The sequence below is a fragment of the Lonchura striata genome, chromosome 25 (assembly GCF_050655825.1).
Source record: "Lonchura striata isolate lonStrDom1 chromosome 25, ASM5065582v1, whole genome shotgun sequence".
Lineage (NCBI taxonomy): Eukaryota > Metazoa > Chordata > Aves > Passeriformes > Estrildidae > Lonchura > Lonchura striata.
The window spans coordinates 3,315,302-3,331,610 of NC_140727.1; the positions used below are offsets into that span (position 1 = coordinate 3,315,302).

General features: G+C 67.3%; 1 protein-coding gene across 1 annotated transcript; it reads left to right on the forward strand.

Annotated features, from left to right (window-relative positions):
* The first annotated feature begins 900 nt into the window (after positions 1-900).
* NECTIN4 (nectin cell adhesion molecule 4) lies at positions 901-16,274 on the forward strand. The gene is made up of 11 exons (XM_085560661.1): positions 901-1,225; positions 4,229-4,576; positions 6,366-6,656; positions 7,395-7,509; positions 9,912-10,075; positions 11,118-11,265; positions 11,997-12,075; positions 12,901-13,020; positions 14,676-15,240; positions 15,304-15,798; positions 15,859-16,274. Exons 1-9 carry the CDS (start codon positions 1,159-1,161, stop codon positions 14,946-14,948), a joined length of 1,605 nt encoding a protein of 534 aa, XP_085416787.1. The 5' UTR covers positions 901-1,158; the 3' UTR covers positions 14,949-15,240; positions 15,304-15,798; positions 15,859-16,274.
* Positions 16,275-16,309: the final 35 nt, after the last annotated feature.

Genomic DNA, 16,309 nt, shown 5'->3' on the forward strand with positions numbered 1-16,309 from the left:
TGGGGGGGGTTATTGGGAGCACTGGGAGCATACTGGGAGCACTGGGGGTGCTAGGGGGCGTTACTGGGAGCACTGGGAATGCCATGGGGGGTTACTGGGAGCACTGGGGGTGCCGTGGAGGGTTACTGGGAGCACTGGGGGTGCCGTGGAGGGTTACTGGGAGCACTGGGGGTGCCGTGGAGGGTTACTGGGAGCACTGGGGGTGCCGTGGAGGGTTACTGGGAGCACTGGGGGTGCCGTGGAGGGTTACTGGGAGCACTGGGAGGTCCATGGGGTGTTACTGGGAGCACTGGGAATGCCATGGGGGGTTACTGGGAGCACTGGGAATGCCATGGGGGGTTACTGGGAGCACTGGGAATGCCATGGGGGGTTACTGGGAGCACTGGGGATGCCGTGGAGGGTTACTGGGAGCACTGGGAATGCCATGGAGGGTTACTGGGAGCACTGGGAATGCCATGGGGGGTTACTGGGAGCTCACCGGGAACACACCGGGGCCGCACCGGGAGCGCTCCCGGCCGTGCCCGCTCCCCCCGCCGGGTGTGGCCCCACTGCTCCCCCCGCGGCCATCGCCCTTTTAAGGCCGCGCCCCGGGCCCCGCCCCCGGCCGGACCTGCCGGACCGGTCCGCCCCGCCCGGCCACGCCCCTCCGCACCTGGCCACGCCCCTCCGCACCTGGCCACGCCCCTCCGCACCTGGCCACGCCCCTCCCATGCACCGTCCATCTGCCTGGCCACGCCCATTCTCCGCCTGACCACGCCCATTTCCCACTCGGCCCCGCCCCTCCCCGCCTGGCCACGCCCCTTCCCCGCCCGCCCCGCCCCGGTCCCGCCCCGGTCCCGCCCCGGTCCCGCCCCGGCCCCGCCCCGGCCCCGCTCCCGTCCCGCAGCCCGGCGGCACCGGCCCCTCCGCCGCCACCGGCCCGATCGGCCCCGCTCCCGCCCGGCCCCGCCCGGCCCGGCCCGGCTCAGCCCGGAGCCCCTCGCTGCGTCCCGCTGGCTCCCGGTTCCGCCCGCTGCCGCCCGCAGCGACCCGCCGAGGTTTTTGCTCAGCGGCCCCGGGGTTGTCCCGGAGCGTCCCGGGCTGTCCCGGTGGGGCCCGGTCCGGCCCGGATGGTGCTGGCCGGGGGCCGAGCCGCGCCGTGAGCCCGGAGCGCTCCGCATGGACCCGCGCGGGATGCGGCCCGGGGCGCCCGTGCTGCTGCTCAGCTTCCTCCTCGCCGCCAGCGGTAAGGGCCACCGGGGCACCGGGACCGGGATTGGGACCGGGATAGGCACCGGGACAGGCACCGGGACAGGGACGGGGCTGGGACGGCAGCGGCGGCTCCCACGGTTCCCCCGAACCGGCGCCGCGGGTCGGAGGCACCGGGGACAGCCCGGAGCTCCCGGGGGCACCGGCAGCCCCCGGAGGGGCCGAACCGGGACCGGGGCTGGCGGGTGGGGGGGGCAGCGGCTCGCGTGGAGCGGGGGGTGGGGTGAAACCGGGGAGGGGGGGGGCGAAACCGGGACCGGGAGAGGGAAACCGAGACCAAAAGGGAACCGGGGAAAGGGAAACCGGGACCGGGAAAGGGAAACCGGGACCGGGAGCAGCGGCGGGACGGTGGTGGGGTGCGGGGGGAGCCGCGGGGGCGCGCGCAGGTGCGCGCGTACGTGGGAGCGCTCGCGTGTCCGTGCGCGCGTGTCCGAGTGTCCGCGCGCGTGTCCGCGTGTCCGTGCGCGTGTCCGCGTGTCCGTGCGCGTGTCCGCGTGTCCGCGCACCGGGTGGGAGCGTGGGGGGGGGGCGGGGGGGGGTCCGCGCCGCGGGCGCTTCCCACGCGGGAGCGCGCACACCTGCGCGCGCGCCCGTGGGTGCGCACCTGCGCCTCCGCGTGGGCTCCGCTCCCCCCCCCCCCCCACCCCCACGGGGCACGCGGGGGGCGCGGACCCCGCTGGGGACACCCCGGGGTGGGGGGGGATGGCAAACCGTGGGAACGGCGACACCGGGATGCCCCGGGGGGTCCCGCCCCGTCCCCACCCCCCCCCCTTGTTTTGGGGTCCCACGCAGGTTGGGGGCGTGGGGGGGGGGCTGCACCCACGGGTGCTGCACACGGTGAGCGTGGGGGGGTGTGTCCCCCTCCCCCGCCGTGCCTCAGTTTCCCCTCAGGACCCGTGGGAACGGGATGGGGATCACCCCCCCCCCGCGGGTCACCGGGGGTGTTGACCCCCCCCACGCGCGACCCGCACCCCACGGGGTGGGTGGGGGTTCTGGGGGGTCCCCGGGTCCTCCTCGGGGCTCTGCGGGGGCGTGGGGCGCACACGCGTGTGCGAGGGGTTCCCACGCGTGTGCGAGGGGTTCCCACGCGCGTTTTTTGGATTGGGTGGGGGTCCCACCTTCCGTGGGTCCCCCTCCCCTCTTTGGGGTGCGGGGACAGGGGGTGACCCCCACGTGCGCGCGCGTCCCCGTGGGAAAAACCCGCCCCGGGCGGCTCCCCACCCCCCACGCGGGGCTCTGCCCCTCGGGGACCCCCGGGGGGGTTCGGGGGGACCCCCGGGACCCGCCGGGACCCCCGGGACCCGCCGGCGGGGCCGTTTTGGGCCCCCCCGCGCGCGGCCGGGGCGTGGGGCCGCGGGGCCGGTTCAGCCGGTTCCCGCGCCGGTTCCCACGCGCTCGGGCCGCGCTGGGTGGGGACGCCCCGAGGGGGGAACCTCCCCACGGAACCCCCGGACCGCCCCACGGCCGCCGCGACCCCCGCGGGGTCCCCCCGGAGCCCTCCCGGGACCCCCCGAGCTGCCCCCGGGGCTCCCCCCGAGCTCTGCGAGCGCGGCGGCGCTCGGGGAAACTGAGGCACGCGGAGGCGGCGGGGGGGCTGCGGGGTAATTAGTGATGGGGTTAATGAGTCGGGGGGTCCTCGGGGGGGTTGGGGTGCCCGGGGGGAATTTTGGGGAGCCCCCCGGGGGGCTCGGCGGGGGCGGCAGCGCGGGAGCCGTCCCGGCCGGTTGGGCTGGACGGGCCGGCCCGGCCGCTTCTGGCGGCGGCGGGGCGGGACACGCCCCCCCAAACTGCGGGACACGCCCCCCCAAAACTGCGGGACACGCCCCCCAAAACTGCGGACACGCCCCCCCAAACTGCGGGACACGCCCCCCAAAACTGCGGACACGCCCCCCAAAACTGCGGGACACGCCCCCCCAAAACTGCGGGACACGCCCCCTCCCAAAAATGCATCCCCAAAAATGCAGCTCAACCCCTCCCCCGGCAGCACCCCAAACCCTGCACCCCAAACTCGCACCCAAAGGGACCTAATGAGCCCCAAATCTGCACCCCGAATCTGCACCCCAAATCCTGCCCCCAAATCCTGCACCCCAAATCTGCACCCCAAATCCTGCACCCCAAATCCTGCACCCCAAATCTGGCACCCCAAATCCTGCACCCCAAATCCCGCACCCCAAATCCGCACCCCCAATCCTTTACCCCAAATCTGCACCCCTAATCTGCACCCCAAATTCTGCACCCCAAATCCCGCACCCCAAATCCTGCACCCCAAATCCCGCACCCCAAATCTGCACCCCTAATCTGCACCCCAAACTCGCACCCAATGGCACCTCATGAGCCCAAATCTGCAGCTCAAATCCTGCACCCCAAATCCTGCACCCCAAATCCCGCACCCCAAATCCGCACCCCCAATCCTTTACCCCAAATCTGCACCCCTAATCTGCACCCCAAACCCCAGCCATCCCCCCAACCTGGACCCCAAATCCTGCAGGTGTGCCCAGGTGTCCCTCAGGTGTCTCTCAGGTCCCTCAGGTGTCCCAGGTGTCCCTTATGTTCCTCAGGTGTCCCCCAGGTGCCACACTCAGGTGTCCCAGGTGTCCCCCAGGTGCCACACTCAGGTGTCCCCCAGGTGTCCCAGGTGTCTCAGGTGTCCCCCAGGTGTCCCCCAGGTGTCCCAGGTGTCTCAGGTGTCCCCCAGGTGTCCCAGGTGCCCCCCAGGTGCCACACTCAGGTGTCCCCCAGGTGCCCCAGGTGTCTCAGGTGTCCCCCAGATCCCCCAGGTGCCCCCAGGTGCCACAGCCGCCCCCTGTGCCCCGCAGGCGCGGGCCGCATGGAGGTGCCTGTACTCACAGACAGGTGCCACACTCAGGTGTCCCCCAGGTGTCCCAGGTGCACCCAGGTGCCACACTCAGGTGTCCCCCAGGTGTCCCCCAGGTGTCCCCCAGGTGCCCCCAGGTGCCACAGCCGCCCCTGTGCCCCGCAGGCGCGGGCCGCGTGGAGGTGCCGCGCGCCGTGACGGCCGTGCTGGGCCAGGACGTGGTGCTGCCGTGCCGGTACCGGGCGCAGGAGCGGGAGCAGGTGGTGCAGGTGACGTGGCTGAAGCGCGGCGCGGGCGCGGCGCCCGCCGAGGTGGCGGTGCTGAACCCGCAGCACGGCGAGCACGTGCAGGAGGCCTTCGCCGGGCGCGTGCTGCGGCGCGGCCACGGCGACCTGCGCGACGGCGACGTCGTCCTGCGCAACGCCGTGCAGGGCGACGAGGGCGACTACGAGTGCCACCTCATCACCTTCCCCATGGGCAGCTTCGAGGGGCGCCTGACGCTCCGGGTGCTGGGTGAGCGCGGGGACGGGGCGCGGGACACGGGGGACACGGGGACGTGGGGATGTGGGGACACGGGGGACATGGGAGACATGGTGACAGGGACATGGAGATATGGGGATGTGGGGGACACAGGGACACGGGGGACACGGGGAAGGGGACAGGGTGTGGGGACACGGGGACGTGGGGACACGGGGACAGGGTGTGGGGACACGGGGGACACGGGGACGTGGGGACACGGGGAAGGGGACAGGGTGTGGGGACATGGGGGACACGGGGATGTGGGGATGTGGGGACACGGGGACATGGAGCTGGGGACATGGGAGACAGGAATGTGGGGACATGGGGACAGGGATGTGGGGACATGGGGGACATGGGGACAGGGATGTGGGGACATGGGGACATGGGGAGAGGGACATGGGGGACATGGGGACATGGGGGACATGGGGACAGGGATGTGGGGACATGGGGACATGGGGAGAGGGACATGGGGGACATGGGGACATGGGGACATGGGGAGAGGGACATGGGGATGTGGGGACACGGGGGACACAGGGACGTGGGGGACATGGGAGACATGGTGACATGGACGTGGAGATATGGGGATGTGGGGGACATGGGGGACACAGGGATGTGGGGATGAGGGGACATGGGGATGGGGATGTGGGGATGTGGGGACACGAGGGACACAGGGACGTGGGGGACATGGGAGACATGGTGACAGGGACATGGGGATGTGGGGACACAGGGGACACGGGGATGTGGGGCTGGGGACATGGGGACAGAGGGGACATGGGGGACATGGGGCTGGGGTCATGGGGGACATAGGGGACATGAGGAGAGGAACATGGGGAGAGGGACATGGGGATGTGAGGACACGGGGACATGGGGACACAGGGGACAGGGGGACATGGGGGACAGAGACATGGGGATATGGGGACATGGGGACACAGGGACACGGGGACAGGGATGTGGGGACAGGGTCGCGGGGACGGGGGACATGGCGCTGGGGACATGGGGACAGGGGATGTGGGGACATGGGGACAGGGACATGGGGATGTGGGGACACAGGGACATGGGGCACAGGGACACAGGGACGGGGACATGGGGACACAGGACAGGGATGTGGGGCTGGGGACATGGGGGTCATGGGGGACATGGGGACAGGGACATGGGGATGTGGGGACACAGGGGACATGGGGCACAGGGACACGTGGGAAAGGGGACAGAGATGTGGGGCTGAGGACATGGGGGACACGGGGGAACAGTGATGTGGGACATGTGAGACACAGGGACACAGGGGACATGGGACATGTGGGGCTAGGGACATGAGGGACAGGGGATATGGGGCATCTGGGACACAGGGGACATGGGGACACATGGGACACACGGGACATGGGGGGCACAGGGGACATGGGACAGGGATCTGGGGCATGTGGGACACACGGGGCATGGGGACACAGGGGACATGGGGACACATGGGACAGGGATCTGGGGCATGTGGGACACACGGGGCATGGGGACACAGGGGACATGGGGACACATGGGACAGGGATCTGGGGCATGTGGGACACACGGGACATGGGGGGCACAGGGGACATGGGACAGGGATCTGGGGCATGGGGACACAGGGGACATGGGGACATGGGGGGCACAGGGGACACGGGGCATGTGGAGGGCAGAGGGAACCCCATGGGCATGTGGGACGTGGGGACTTTGGGGACACAACAGCGACACACCACCACACACCGCCAACACACCGAGCGCCCAACCGAGCCCCGTCCCGCCCTGTCCCCCCTGGCAGTGCCACCGCTGCCCATCCTGAACCCGGGCCCGCCGCTGGAGGAAGGGCAGGGCCGGACGCTGGCGGCCTCGTGCACGGCCGAGGGCAGCCCGGTGCCCTCGGTGCGCTGGGAGACCGAGGTGCGCGGCACCAACGCCACGCGGCGCTCGGCCCACGCGCGCTCCGCCTCGGTCACCAGCGAGTTCTTCCTGGTGCCCGGGCGCAGCATGAACGGCAAGAGCCTCACCTGCGTGGTGGCACACCCCGGCCTGAGCCACGAGAAGAGGATCACCCACCTGCTCAACGTCGCCTGTGCGCCCGCGGGCACCGCCGGGGCCGTGGGGGGCTTGGGGGGTGTGGAGAGCAATGGGGACATGGGGGGTGTTGGAGACATGGGGGGCTTGGGGGACATGGGGGGTGTGGAGAGCTCTGGGGACATGGGGGGCTTGGGGGACATGGGGGGTGTGGAGAGCTCTGGGGACATGGGGGGCTTGGGGGACATGGGGGGTGTGGAGAGCAATGGGGAGATGGGGGGCATTGGGGATGTGGGGAGTGTTGGGGACATGGGGGGTGTTGGGGACATGGGGGACACTGAGGACATGGAAGGTGACAGGGGACATGGAGGGTGTAGGGGACATGGGGTGTGATGGGCATTGGGGACATGGAGGGCATTGGGGACACAGAGGGGGTTGGGGACATGGGGGACGTGGAGGGTCTTGGGGACATGATGGGCACTGGGGACAGGGAGAGCCTTGAGGGACACATGGGGATATCGAGAGGTGTGGAGGACACCGGGGACACGGAGCGTGTTGGGGACGTTGGGGACATGGAGGACACCGGGGACACGGAGCGTGTTGGGGACGTTGGGGACATCGTGGGCACTGGGCAGGTGGAGGGTGTTGGGGACACGGGTGACACTGGGGGATGCTGGCACGGAGGACCTTGGGGACACGCAGGGTGGGACATGGGGCGGGGGGAGGATGAGGGGCACGGGGGGACACCGTGGGGCCGTGGGGCCTTGTCCCCTGACTGTCCCCTCGGTGTCCCCAGACCTGTCGGACGCCTCGGTGCTGGGCCACACGGCCGAGTGGCAGGAGGGGATGGAGGGGGCGGCGCTGACCTGCCTGGGGGACGGCAACCCCCCCCCGACCTACAACTGGACACGGTGAGGCCCCTGCCACACCCTGCCACTGCCTGTCACACCCTGCCACCGCCTGTCACACCCTGCCACCGCCTGTCACCCCCTGCTACCCCCTGTCACCCCCTGCTACCCCCTGCTACCCCCTGCCACCCCCTGTCACCCCCTGCTACCCCCTGCCACTGCCTGTCACCCCCTGCCCCCCCCTGCTACCCCCTGTCAGCCCCTGCTACCCCCTGTCACCCCCCGCCACCGCCTGTCACCCCCTGCCCCCCCCTGCTACCCCCTGTCAGCCCCTGCCACCCCCCGCCACCGCCTGTCACCCCCTGTCACCGCCTGCCACCCCCTGCCACCCCCTGCCACCGCCTGCCACCGCCTGTCACCCCCTGTCACCCCCTGCCACCGCCTGCCACCCCCTGCCACCCCCTGCCCCCCCCTGCCACCCCCTGCCACCCCTGTCACCCCCTGCCACCCCCCGCCACCCCCTGCCACCCCCTGCCACCCCCCGTCACACCCTGCCACCCCCCGTCACCGCCTGTCACCCCCCATCACCTCCCCACAGCCCTCTGCCCTCGCCTGTGTCCCCCTGTGTCCCCAGCAGGGTCTGGAGCACGTTGGTGTCCCTGTGGTGTCCCCCCATGTCCCTGTGGTGTCCCCTGCCCCAGCTCTGTCCCCACCGTGTCCCCTGACCGTGTCCATGTCCATGACCCTGCTGTGTCCCTGCTGCCCGTGTTGGTGTCCTCCCTGTCCTTGCCATGTCCCTGTGCCCATGTCCCCCATGTCCCTGTGCCCACGTCCCCCCATGTCCCTGCTGTGTCCCCCCATGTCCCCCCATGTCCCTGCTGTGTCCCTCCTGTCCCTGCCACGTCCCCCTGCTCCTGTGCCGTGTCCCTGTGCCGTGTCCCTGCCGTGTCCCTGCTGTGTCCCTGTCCCCATGTCCCTTTGCCCATGTCACTGCTGTGTCCCTGTGTCCATGTCCCTGCCATGTCCCTGTGCCGTGTCCCTGCCGTGTCCCTGCTGTGTCACCCCTGTCCCTGCCATGTCCCCCTGCTCCTGTGCCCGTGTCCCTGCCGTGTCCCTGTGCCCGTGTCCCTGTGCCCGTGTTCCTGCCGTGTCCCTGTGCCCGTGTCCCTGTGCCCATGTCCCTGCCGTGTCCCTGTGCCGTGTCCCTGTGCCCGTGTCCCTGTGCCGTGTCCCTGCCATGTCCCTGTGCCCGTGTCCCTGTGCCCGTGTCCCTGTGCCATGTCCCTGTGCCGTGTCCCATGCCGTGTCCCTGTGCCTGTGTCCCTGCTGTGTCCCTGCTGTGTCACCCCTGTCCCTGACATGTCCCCCTCTTCCTGTGCCCGTGTCCCTGCCGTGTCCCTGTGCCCGTGTCCCTGTGCCGTGTCCCTGCCATGTCCCTGTGCCCGTGTCCCTGTGCCCGTGTCCCTGCCGTGTCCCTGCCGTGTCCCTGCCGTGTCCCTGCCGTGTCACCCCTGTCCCTGCCACCCCTGCCCACGCCCGTCCCGGTGCCGGTGCCGCCGTGGCTGGGCCCGGCAGCGCCGCGTGCCCGGACAGGCCCCGCGGTGCCCGGCTGGGCGTCACCCGTGGGAACCGGCACCGCCGGCTTTGATGGCACCGCCGCCACCGCCACCCGCCCGGGCAGGCCGGGGAGTGTCACCAGGAGATGTCACCGGGGGTGTCACTGGGGAGTGTCACAGGGGTGTCACCGGGGGTGTCACCATGAGATGTCACAGGGGTGTCACCAGGAGATGTCACCGGGGGTGTCACTGGGAAGTGTCACAGGGGCCATGGCCAGGAGATGTCACTGGGGGTTGTCACGGGGGGCTGGCACTGGGAGATGTCACCAGGACATGTCACCGGGGGTGTCACCAGGGCTGTCACCGGTTCTGTCAGTGGGGCTGACACTGGGATATCACTGGTTCTGTCACCAGGGTGTCACTGGTTCTGTCACTGGTTCTGTCACTGGTTCTGTCACCGGGGCTGACACTGGGGCTGGCACCAGGCTGTCACCAGTTGTGTCACCAGTTGTGTCACCAGTTCTGTCACCGGTTCTGTCACTGAGCTGTCACTGGTTCTGTCACCGGTTCTGTCACTGGGGCTGTCACCGGGGCTGACACTGGGATGTCACCAGGCTGTCACCAGTTGTGTCACCAGTTCTGTCACCGGTTCTGTCACTGAGCTGTCACTGGTTCTATCACCGGTTCTGCCACCGGGGCTGACACCGGTTGTGTCACCGGGGCTGACACTGGGATGTCACTGTTTCTGTCACTGGGCTGTCACCGGTTCTGTCACCGGTTGTGTCACCTGGCTGACACTGGGCTGTCACTGGTTCTGTCACCAGTTGTGTCACCGGTGCTGTCACCGGTTCTGTCACCAGTTCTGTCACCGGTTGTGTCACCGGTTGTGTCACCGGGCTGTCCCCGCAGGGTGGACGCGCCGCTGCCCGAGGGCGTCAGGGCCAAGGGGGACACGCTGCTGTTCCAGCGGCCGCTGGCCGTGGCCGACGCTGGCGACTACGTGTGCCGAGTGTCCAACCGCGTGGCCGCCAAGGAGGCCCGGGCCAACGTCAGCATCCGGGGACGCGCCACAGGTGGGGACACCCCCAGGGTGGCGGAGAGGAGAGTGCTGGGCTTGGTTTCTGCATCTGTCTGTGTCTGTCTGTCCGTTCATCTGACCACCCACTTGTCCATCTGTCCTTCCATCCATCCATCCATCATCCATCCATCATCCATCCATCATCCATCCATCCATCCATCATCCATCATCCATCCATCATCCATCCATCCATCCATCCATCCCTCCATCCATCATCCATCCATCATCCATCCATCCATCCATCCCTCCATCCATCCATCCATCCATCCATCCATCATCCATCCATCATCCATCCATCATCCATCCATCCATCATCCATCCATCATCCATCCGTCCATCCATCATCCATCCATCCATCCATCCATCATCCATCCATCATCCGTCCATCCCTCCATCCATCCATCCATCCATCATCCATCATCCATCCGTCCATCCATCCATCCATCATCCGTCCATCCATCATCCATCCATCCATCCATCCTCCATCCATCCATTATCCATCCATCCATCCATCCATCCATCCATCATCCATCCATCCATCATCCATCCGTCCGTCCATCCATCCATCCATCCATCATCCATCCATCCATCATCCATCCATCATCCATCCATCATCCATCCATCCATCCAACCATCATCCATCCATCATCCATCCATCATCCATCATCCATCTATCCATCCATCATCCATCCATCATCCATCCATCATCCATCCATCCATCCAACCATCATCCATCCATCATCCATCCATCATCCATCATCCATCTATCCATCCATCATCCATCCATCATCCATCCATCATCCATCCATCATCCATCTGTCCATCCATCTGTCCATCTGTCCATCCATCTGCCTGTCCATGGATTTGTCTGTCCATCTGTCCCTCTGACACCTCTTGCTGTCCGTTCCAACCCGCTGGTCACCCACCCACTGTCCCATGCCACCTTTTGGGGTGTCCCACTCAGCCTTTTGGGGTCCCCCCCGTTTGGGGTGTCCCCTGGGTCCGGGGTGTCCCCTGACCCCCGTGGGTGCCCGCAGAGGACACCGTGCGCCGCGTGGACCTGGTGTCGGCCTCGGTGGTCGTGGTCGGGGTCATCGCCGCCGTCCTGCTCTGCGTCCTCGTCATCGTCGTGGTGGTCATGACCCTGTACCACAAACGCAAGACCCAGCGCATCTCCGAGAAGTAGTAAGGGAGGGGACACGGGGACATGGGGGACACGGGGACATGAGGGACATGGGGGACATGAGGGACATGGGGGGACATGAGGGACATGGGGACATGGGGACATGGGGGACATGGGGACATGGGGGGACATGAGGGACATGGGGGGACATGGGGACACGAGAGACATGGGGGACATGAGGGACATGGGGGGACATGAGGGACATGGGGGGACATGGGGACACGAGAGACATGGGGGACATGAGGGACATGGGGGGACATGGGGGACATGGGGGGACATGAGGGACATGGGGGGACATGGGGACATGGGGGGACATGAGGGACATGGGGGGACATGGGGACATGGGGGACATGGGGACATGGGGGGACATGGAGGACATGGGGATATGAGGGACATGGAAGGACATGAGGTACATAGGGGACATGGAGGGACATGGGGACATGAGGAACATGGGAACATGGGGGGACACAGAGGACATGAGGGACATGAGGGACATGGATGGATATGGGGACATGGAGGGCATAGGGGGATGTGGGGACATGGGGGACGTAGGGGACACGATGGGGACATGGGATAGACACAGAGGACATGGCAGGACACGGGTGACACGGGGGACACTGGGGTTGTGGGAGATGGCCACGAGGGGACGTGGGAGGACACGGGGGGTGGACACAGCAGGAGATGAGGGGACAGGGGAGGGGACACCGGTGCTGAGTGTCCCCCGTGTCCCCAGCGAGGAGGAGCTGACGCTGACCCGGGAGAATTCCATCCGGAGGCTCCACTCCAGCCACGGCAGCGACCCCCGGGCACAGGTGGGGCACGGAAACGGGGGGCCAGGAGGGGACTGGGGGCCCCGGGGTGGGGATTGGGGGGCCTGGGGTGATGGGTGCCCATCGGGGGGGATTGGGGGGCCTGGGGTGATGGGTGCCCATCGGGGGGGATTGGGGGGCCCGGGGTGGGGGGAGCAGGGCCTTGGGGTGACCAAGGAAGGGGGTTTGGGTTGGGCTGTGGGGTGTCCATGAGGTCAGACTTTGGGGTGTCCATGGGGTGTCCAGGGGTGTCTGGGGGTTTCCATGGGATGTCCATGGGGTCAGTCCATGGTGTGTCCATGGGGTGTCCAGGGGTGACCATGGGGTCAGACGTTGGGGTCAGTCCATGGGGTCAGACTTTGGGGTGTCCATGGGGTGTCCAGGGTGTCCATGGGGTGTCCATGGGGTCAGTCCATGGAATGTCCATGGGGTGTCCAGGGGTGTCTGGGGGTGTCCATGGGATGTCCATGGGGTCAGTCCATGGAATGTCCATGGGGTGTCCAGGGGTGACCATGGGGTCAGACGTTGGGGTGTCCATGGGGCCAGACGTTGGGGTGTCCATGGGGTGTCCAGGGGTGTCCATGGGGTGTCCATGGGGTCAGACGTTGGGGTGACCATGGGGTCAGACTTTGGGGTGTCCATGGGGTGTCCAGGGGTGTCCATGGGGTGTCCATGGGGTCAGATGTTGGGGTGTCCATGGGGTGTCCGGGGGTGTCCATAAGGTGTCCATGGGGTCAGTCCATGGTGTGTCCATGGAGTGTCCAGGGGTGACCATGGGTGACCATGGGGTGTCCGGGGGTGTCCTGGGTGCTGACCGGGCTGTCCCAGCTGGAGGAGACGCTGCAGCTGCGGACGGAGAGTCGCCAGGGCAGCCTGCGAGGGGACAGCCTGCGAGGGGACAGCCTGCGAGGGGACAGCCTGCGTGGCACCAGCATCTGCTCCGCCATGGTGAGCCCCGGGGACACGGGGGACACGGGCACACCACGTTCCTGGGGGTGGCTGTGTCTCCAGTGACACTCCTGTCACCCATGTCCCCGTGTCTCTGGTGATGCCCATGTCCCCGTGGTGCCCACCTCACCTGGTCCTCCCCATGTCCCCTTTGGTGTCCCTGTCCTTGCCCTTGCTCTGATCAGCGTCCATGTCCCAAATGATGTCCATGTCCCCATCAGTGCCCATGTCCCCATGGTCCCCACGTCCCCACAGTGCCCATGTCCCCATTGGTCCCCGTGTCCCCACTGGTGTCCCTTGGTCCCCATGGGGCCAATGTCCCCAGTGGTCCCTGTGTCCCCACAGTGCCCATGTCCCCACTTGTCCATGTCTCCACCGTGCTGATGTCCCCACTTGCCCATGTCCCCACAGTGCCAATGTCCCCATTGGTCACCATGGTGCCAATGTCCCCATTGGTCCCTGTGTCCCGATGATGCTGACATCCCCATTTGTCCATGTCCTCATGGTGCCGATGTCCCCATGGTGATGTCCCTACTTGCCCATGTCCCCATGGTCCCCATGTCCCCATGGTGATGTCCCTGTTGTCCATGTCCCCACTTGTCCATGTCTCCATGGTCGCTATGTCCCCATGGTGCTGATGTCCCCATTGTCCATGTCCCCATGGTCCCCATGTCCCCATGGTGATGTCCCTGTTGTCCATGTCCCAACTTGTCCATGTCTCCATGGTCGCTATGTCCCCATGGTGCTGATGTCCCCGTTGTCCATGTCCCCATGGTCCCCATGTCCCCATGGTGATGTCCCTGTTGTCCATGTCCCCACTTGTCCATGTCTCCATGGTCCCCATGTCCCCATGGTGATGTCCCCCTTGTCCATGTCCCCATGGTGCCCATGTCCCCACGGTGCCTGTGTCCCCATGGTCCCCATGGTCCCCATGTCCCCATGCTGATGTCCCCCTTGTCCATGTCCCCATGGTCCCCATGTCTCCATGGTGATGTCCCCGTTGTCCATGTCCCCACTTGTCCATGTCTCCATGGTGCCTGTGTCCCCATGGTCCCCATGGTCTCCATGTCCCCATGGTGATGTCCCCATTGTCCATGTCCCCATGGTCCCCATGTCCCCATGGTGATGTCCCCATTGTCCATGTTCCCGTTGCCCATGTCCCCAAGGTCCCCATGTCCCCACGGTGTTTGTGTCCCCATTGGTCCCCATGTCCCCATGCTGATGTCCCTATGGTGCTGATGTCACCATTGTCCATGTCCCCATGGTACCCATGTCCCCATGATGATGTCCCTACTTGCCCATGTCCCCATGGTGATGTCCCCGTTGTCCACATCCCCATGGTCCCCATGGTGATGTCCCCGTTGTCCATGTCCCCATGGTGCCCATGTCCCCATGGTCCCCACTTGTCCATGTCCCCATGGTCCCCATGTCCCCATGCTGACATCCCCACGGTGCCAATGTCCCCACGGTGCCAATGTCCCCATGGTCCCCATGTCCCCATGCTGACGTCCCCACGGTGCCAATGTCCCCACGGTGCCAATGTCCCCATGGTCCCCATGTCCCCATGCTGATGTCCCCACGGTGCCCGTGTCCCCCTCAACCCCCGCCCCACGCCCGGTGGCGCCCCTGACGTGTCCCTCGTCCCTCGTCCCCAGAGCGAGGAGCCCGAGGGCCGCAGTTACTCCACGCTCTCCACGGTGCGGGAGATCGAGACGCAGACCGACGTCCCCGTGGTCCCCGTTGTCACCGCGGCGCCACCACCGCCACCGCCGGGCGGGAAGGACCCCAAGGAGGAGGAGGAGGACGGGGGCGGCGGGGGAGACCCCATCAAGGCGGCCATGACGCACTTCGTGCAGGAGAACGGGATGCTGCAGGCCAAGCCCAGCTCCAACGGCATCTACATCAACGGCCGCGGCCACCTGGTGTGAGCCGCCCACCGGGGGGACACCTGGGGACACCTGGGGACACCTGGGGACAGCCGGCGCCCGCCTGTGCCCGCCTGGCTCTGTCCCCGCCGCTCCGGTCCCCGGGTGTCACCTCTCTGCTGGTGTGGGGTCAAGATGGACTCTGGTCCTCGGGTGTCACCTCCCCGCTGGTGTGGGGTTGGGGACAAGGACAGTGCCCCAGGACTTTGTCACCTCCCTGCTGGTGTAGGGTCAAGGATGGACTTCAGTCCCCAGGTGTCACCTCCCTGCTGGTGTGGGGCTGGGGACAAGGACAGTGCCCCAGGACTTTGTCACCTGTGTCACCTCCCCGCTGGTGTGGGGCTGGGGACAAGGACAGTGCCCCAGGACTTTGTCACCTGTGTCACCTCCCTGCTGGTGTGGGGCTGGGGACAAGGACAGTGCCCCAGGACTGGCTGCGGTCCCCGGGTGTCACCTCCCTGCTGGTGTGGGGTCAAGCAAAGACTCCGGTCCCCAAGTGCCACCTCGCTGCTGGCCACGTGGAGCTGGGGACACCACCAAGCCCCAGGACATTCTTCAGGCCCCAAGTGTCACCTCGCTGCTGGCACAGGCTTGGGGACACCACCACTGAGCTCAAGGACATTCTCCTGTCCCCAAGTGCCACCTCCCTGCTTCAGAGATGGACGCTGGTCCCCAGGTGCCACCTCCCTGCCATCAGGGGCTTGGGGACGAGCCACAGGACAAGCTCCTGTCCCCAAGTGCCACCTCCCTGCTGTCACTGGCTTGGGGACACCACCAAGCCCCAGGACATGCTCCAGGCCCCAAGTGTCCCCTCCCTGCTGACGTGGGCTCAAGGATGGACTCGGGTCCCCAAGTGCCACCTCCCTGCCACCACAGGTTGGGGACGAGCCCCAGGACAAGCTCCTGTGCCCAGGTGCCACCTCCCTGCCACCACAGGTTGGGGACAAGCCCCAGGACAAGCTCCTGTGCCCAGGTGCCACCTCCCTGCCACCACAGGCTTGGGACGAGCTCCAGGACAAGCTCCTGTCCCCAAGTGCCACCCAACCGCGGGCTGGGGACACTCGTGGTGACACCGGGGACCCCCAGGACTCCCCAAATTCCCCAGGACCGACGGGGCAGGAGCCCCCGCGTCCCCCAAACCCCCCTGGGCTGGGTGGCACTTGGGGACAGCTGTGTCCCCTCTCTCCTGGGCTGGGTGGCACTGGGGACAGCCGTGTCTCCTCTCGCAGGTTGGGTGGCACTTGGGGACAGCTGTGTCCCCTCCCCGGCCGGGGGAGGGGCTGTACAGCCGTGTATAGACCCTGTAAATAAAGGACCCGCGGGACTGGGTGCCAGTGTGACAGCCTGGGGACACGGGGGACACG

Coding starts and splice junctions, on each gene's coding strand:
- NECTIN4 (XM_085560661.1), top strand. CDS start 1,159: ATGGACCCGCGCGGGATGCGGCCCGGGGCGCCCGTGCTGCTGCTCAGC. Junction 6,657..7,394: donor CCACCTGCTCAACGTCGCCT/GTGCGCCCGCGG, acceptor CGGTGTCCCCAG/ACCTGTCGGACGCCTCGGTG. Junction 10,076..11,117: donor CATCCGGGGACGCGCCACAG/GTGGGGACACCC, acceptor GGGTGCCCGCAG/AGGACACCGTGCGCCGCGTG.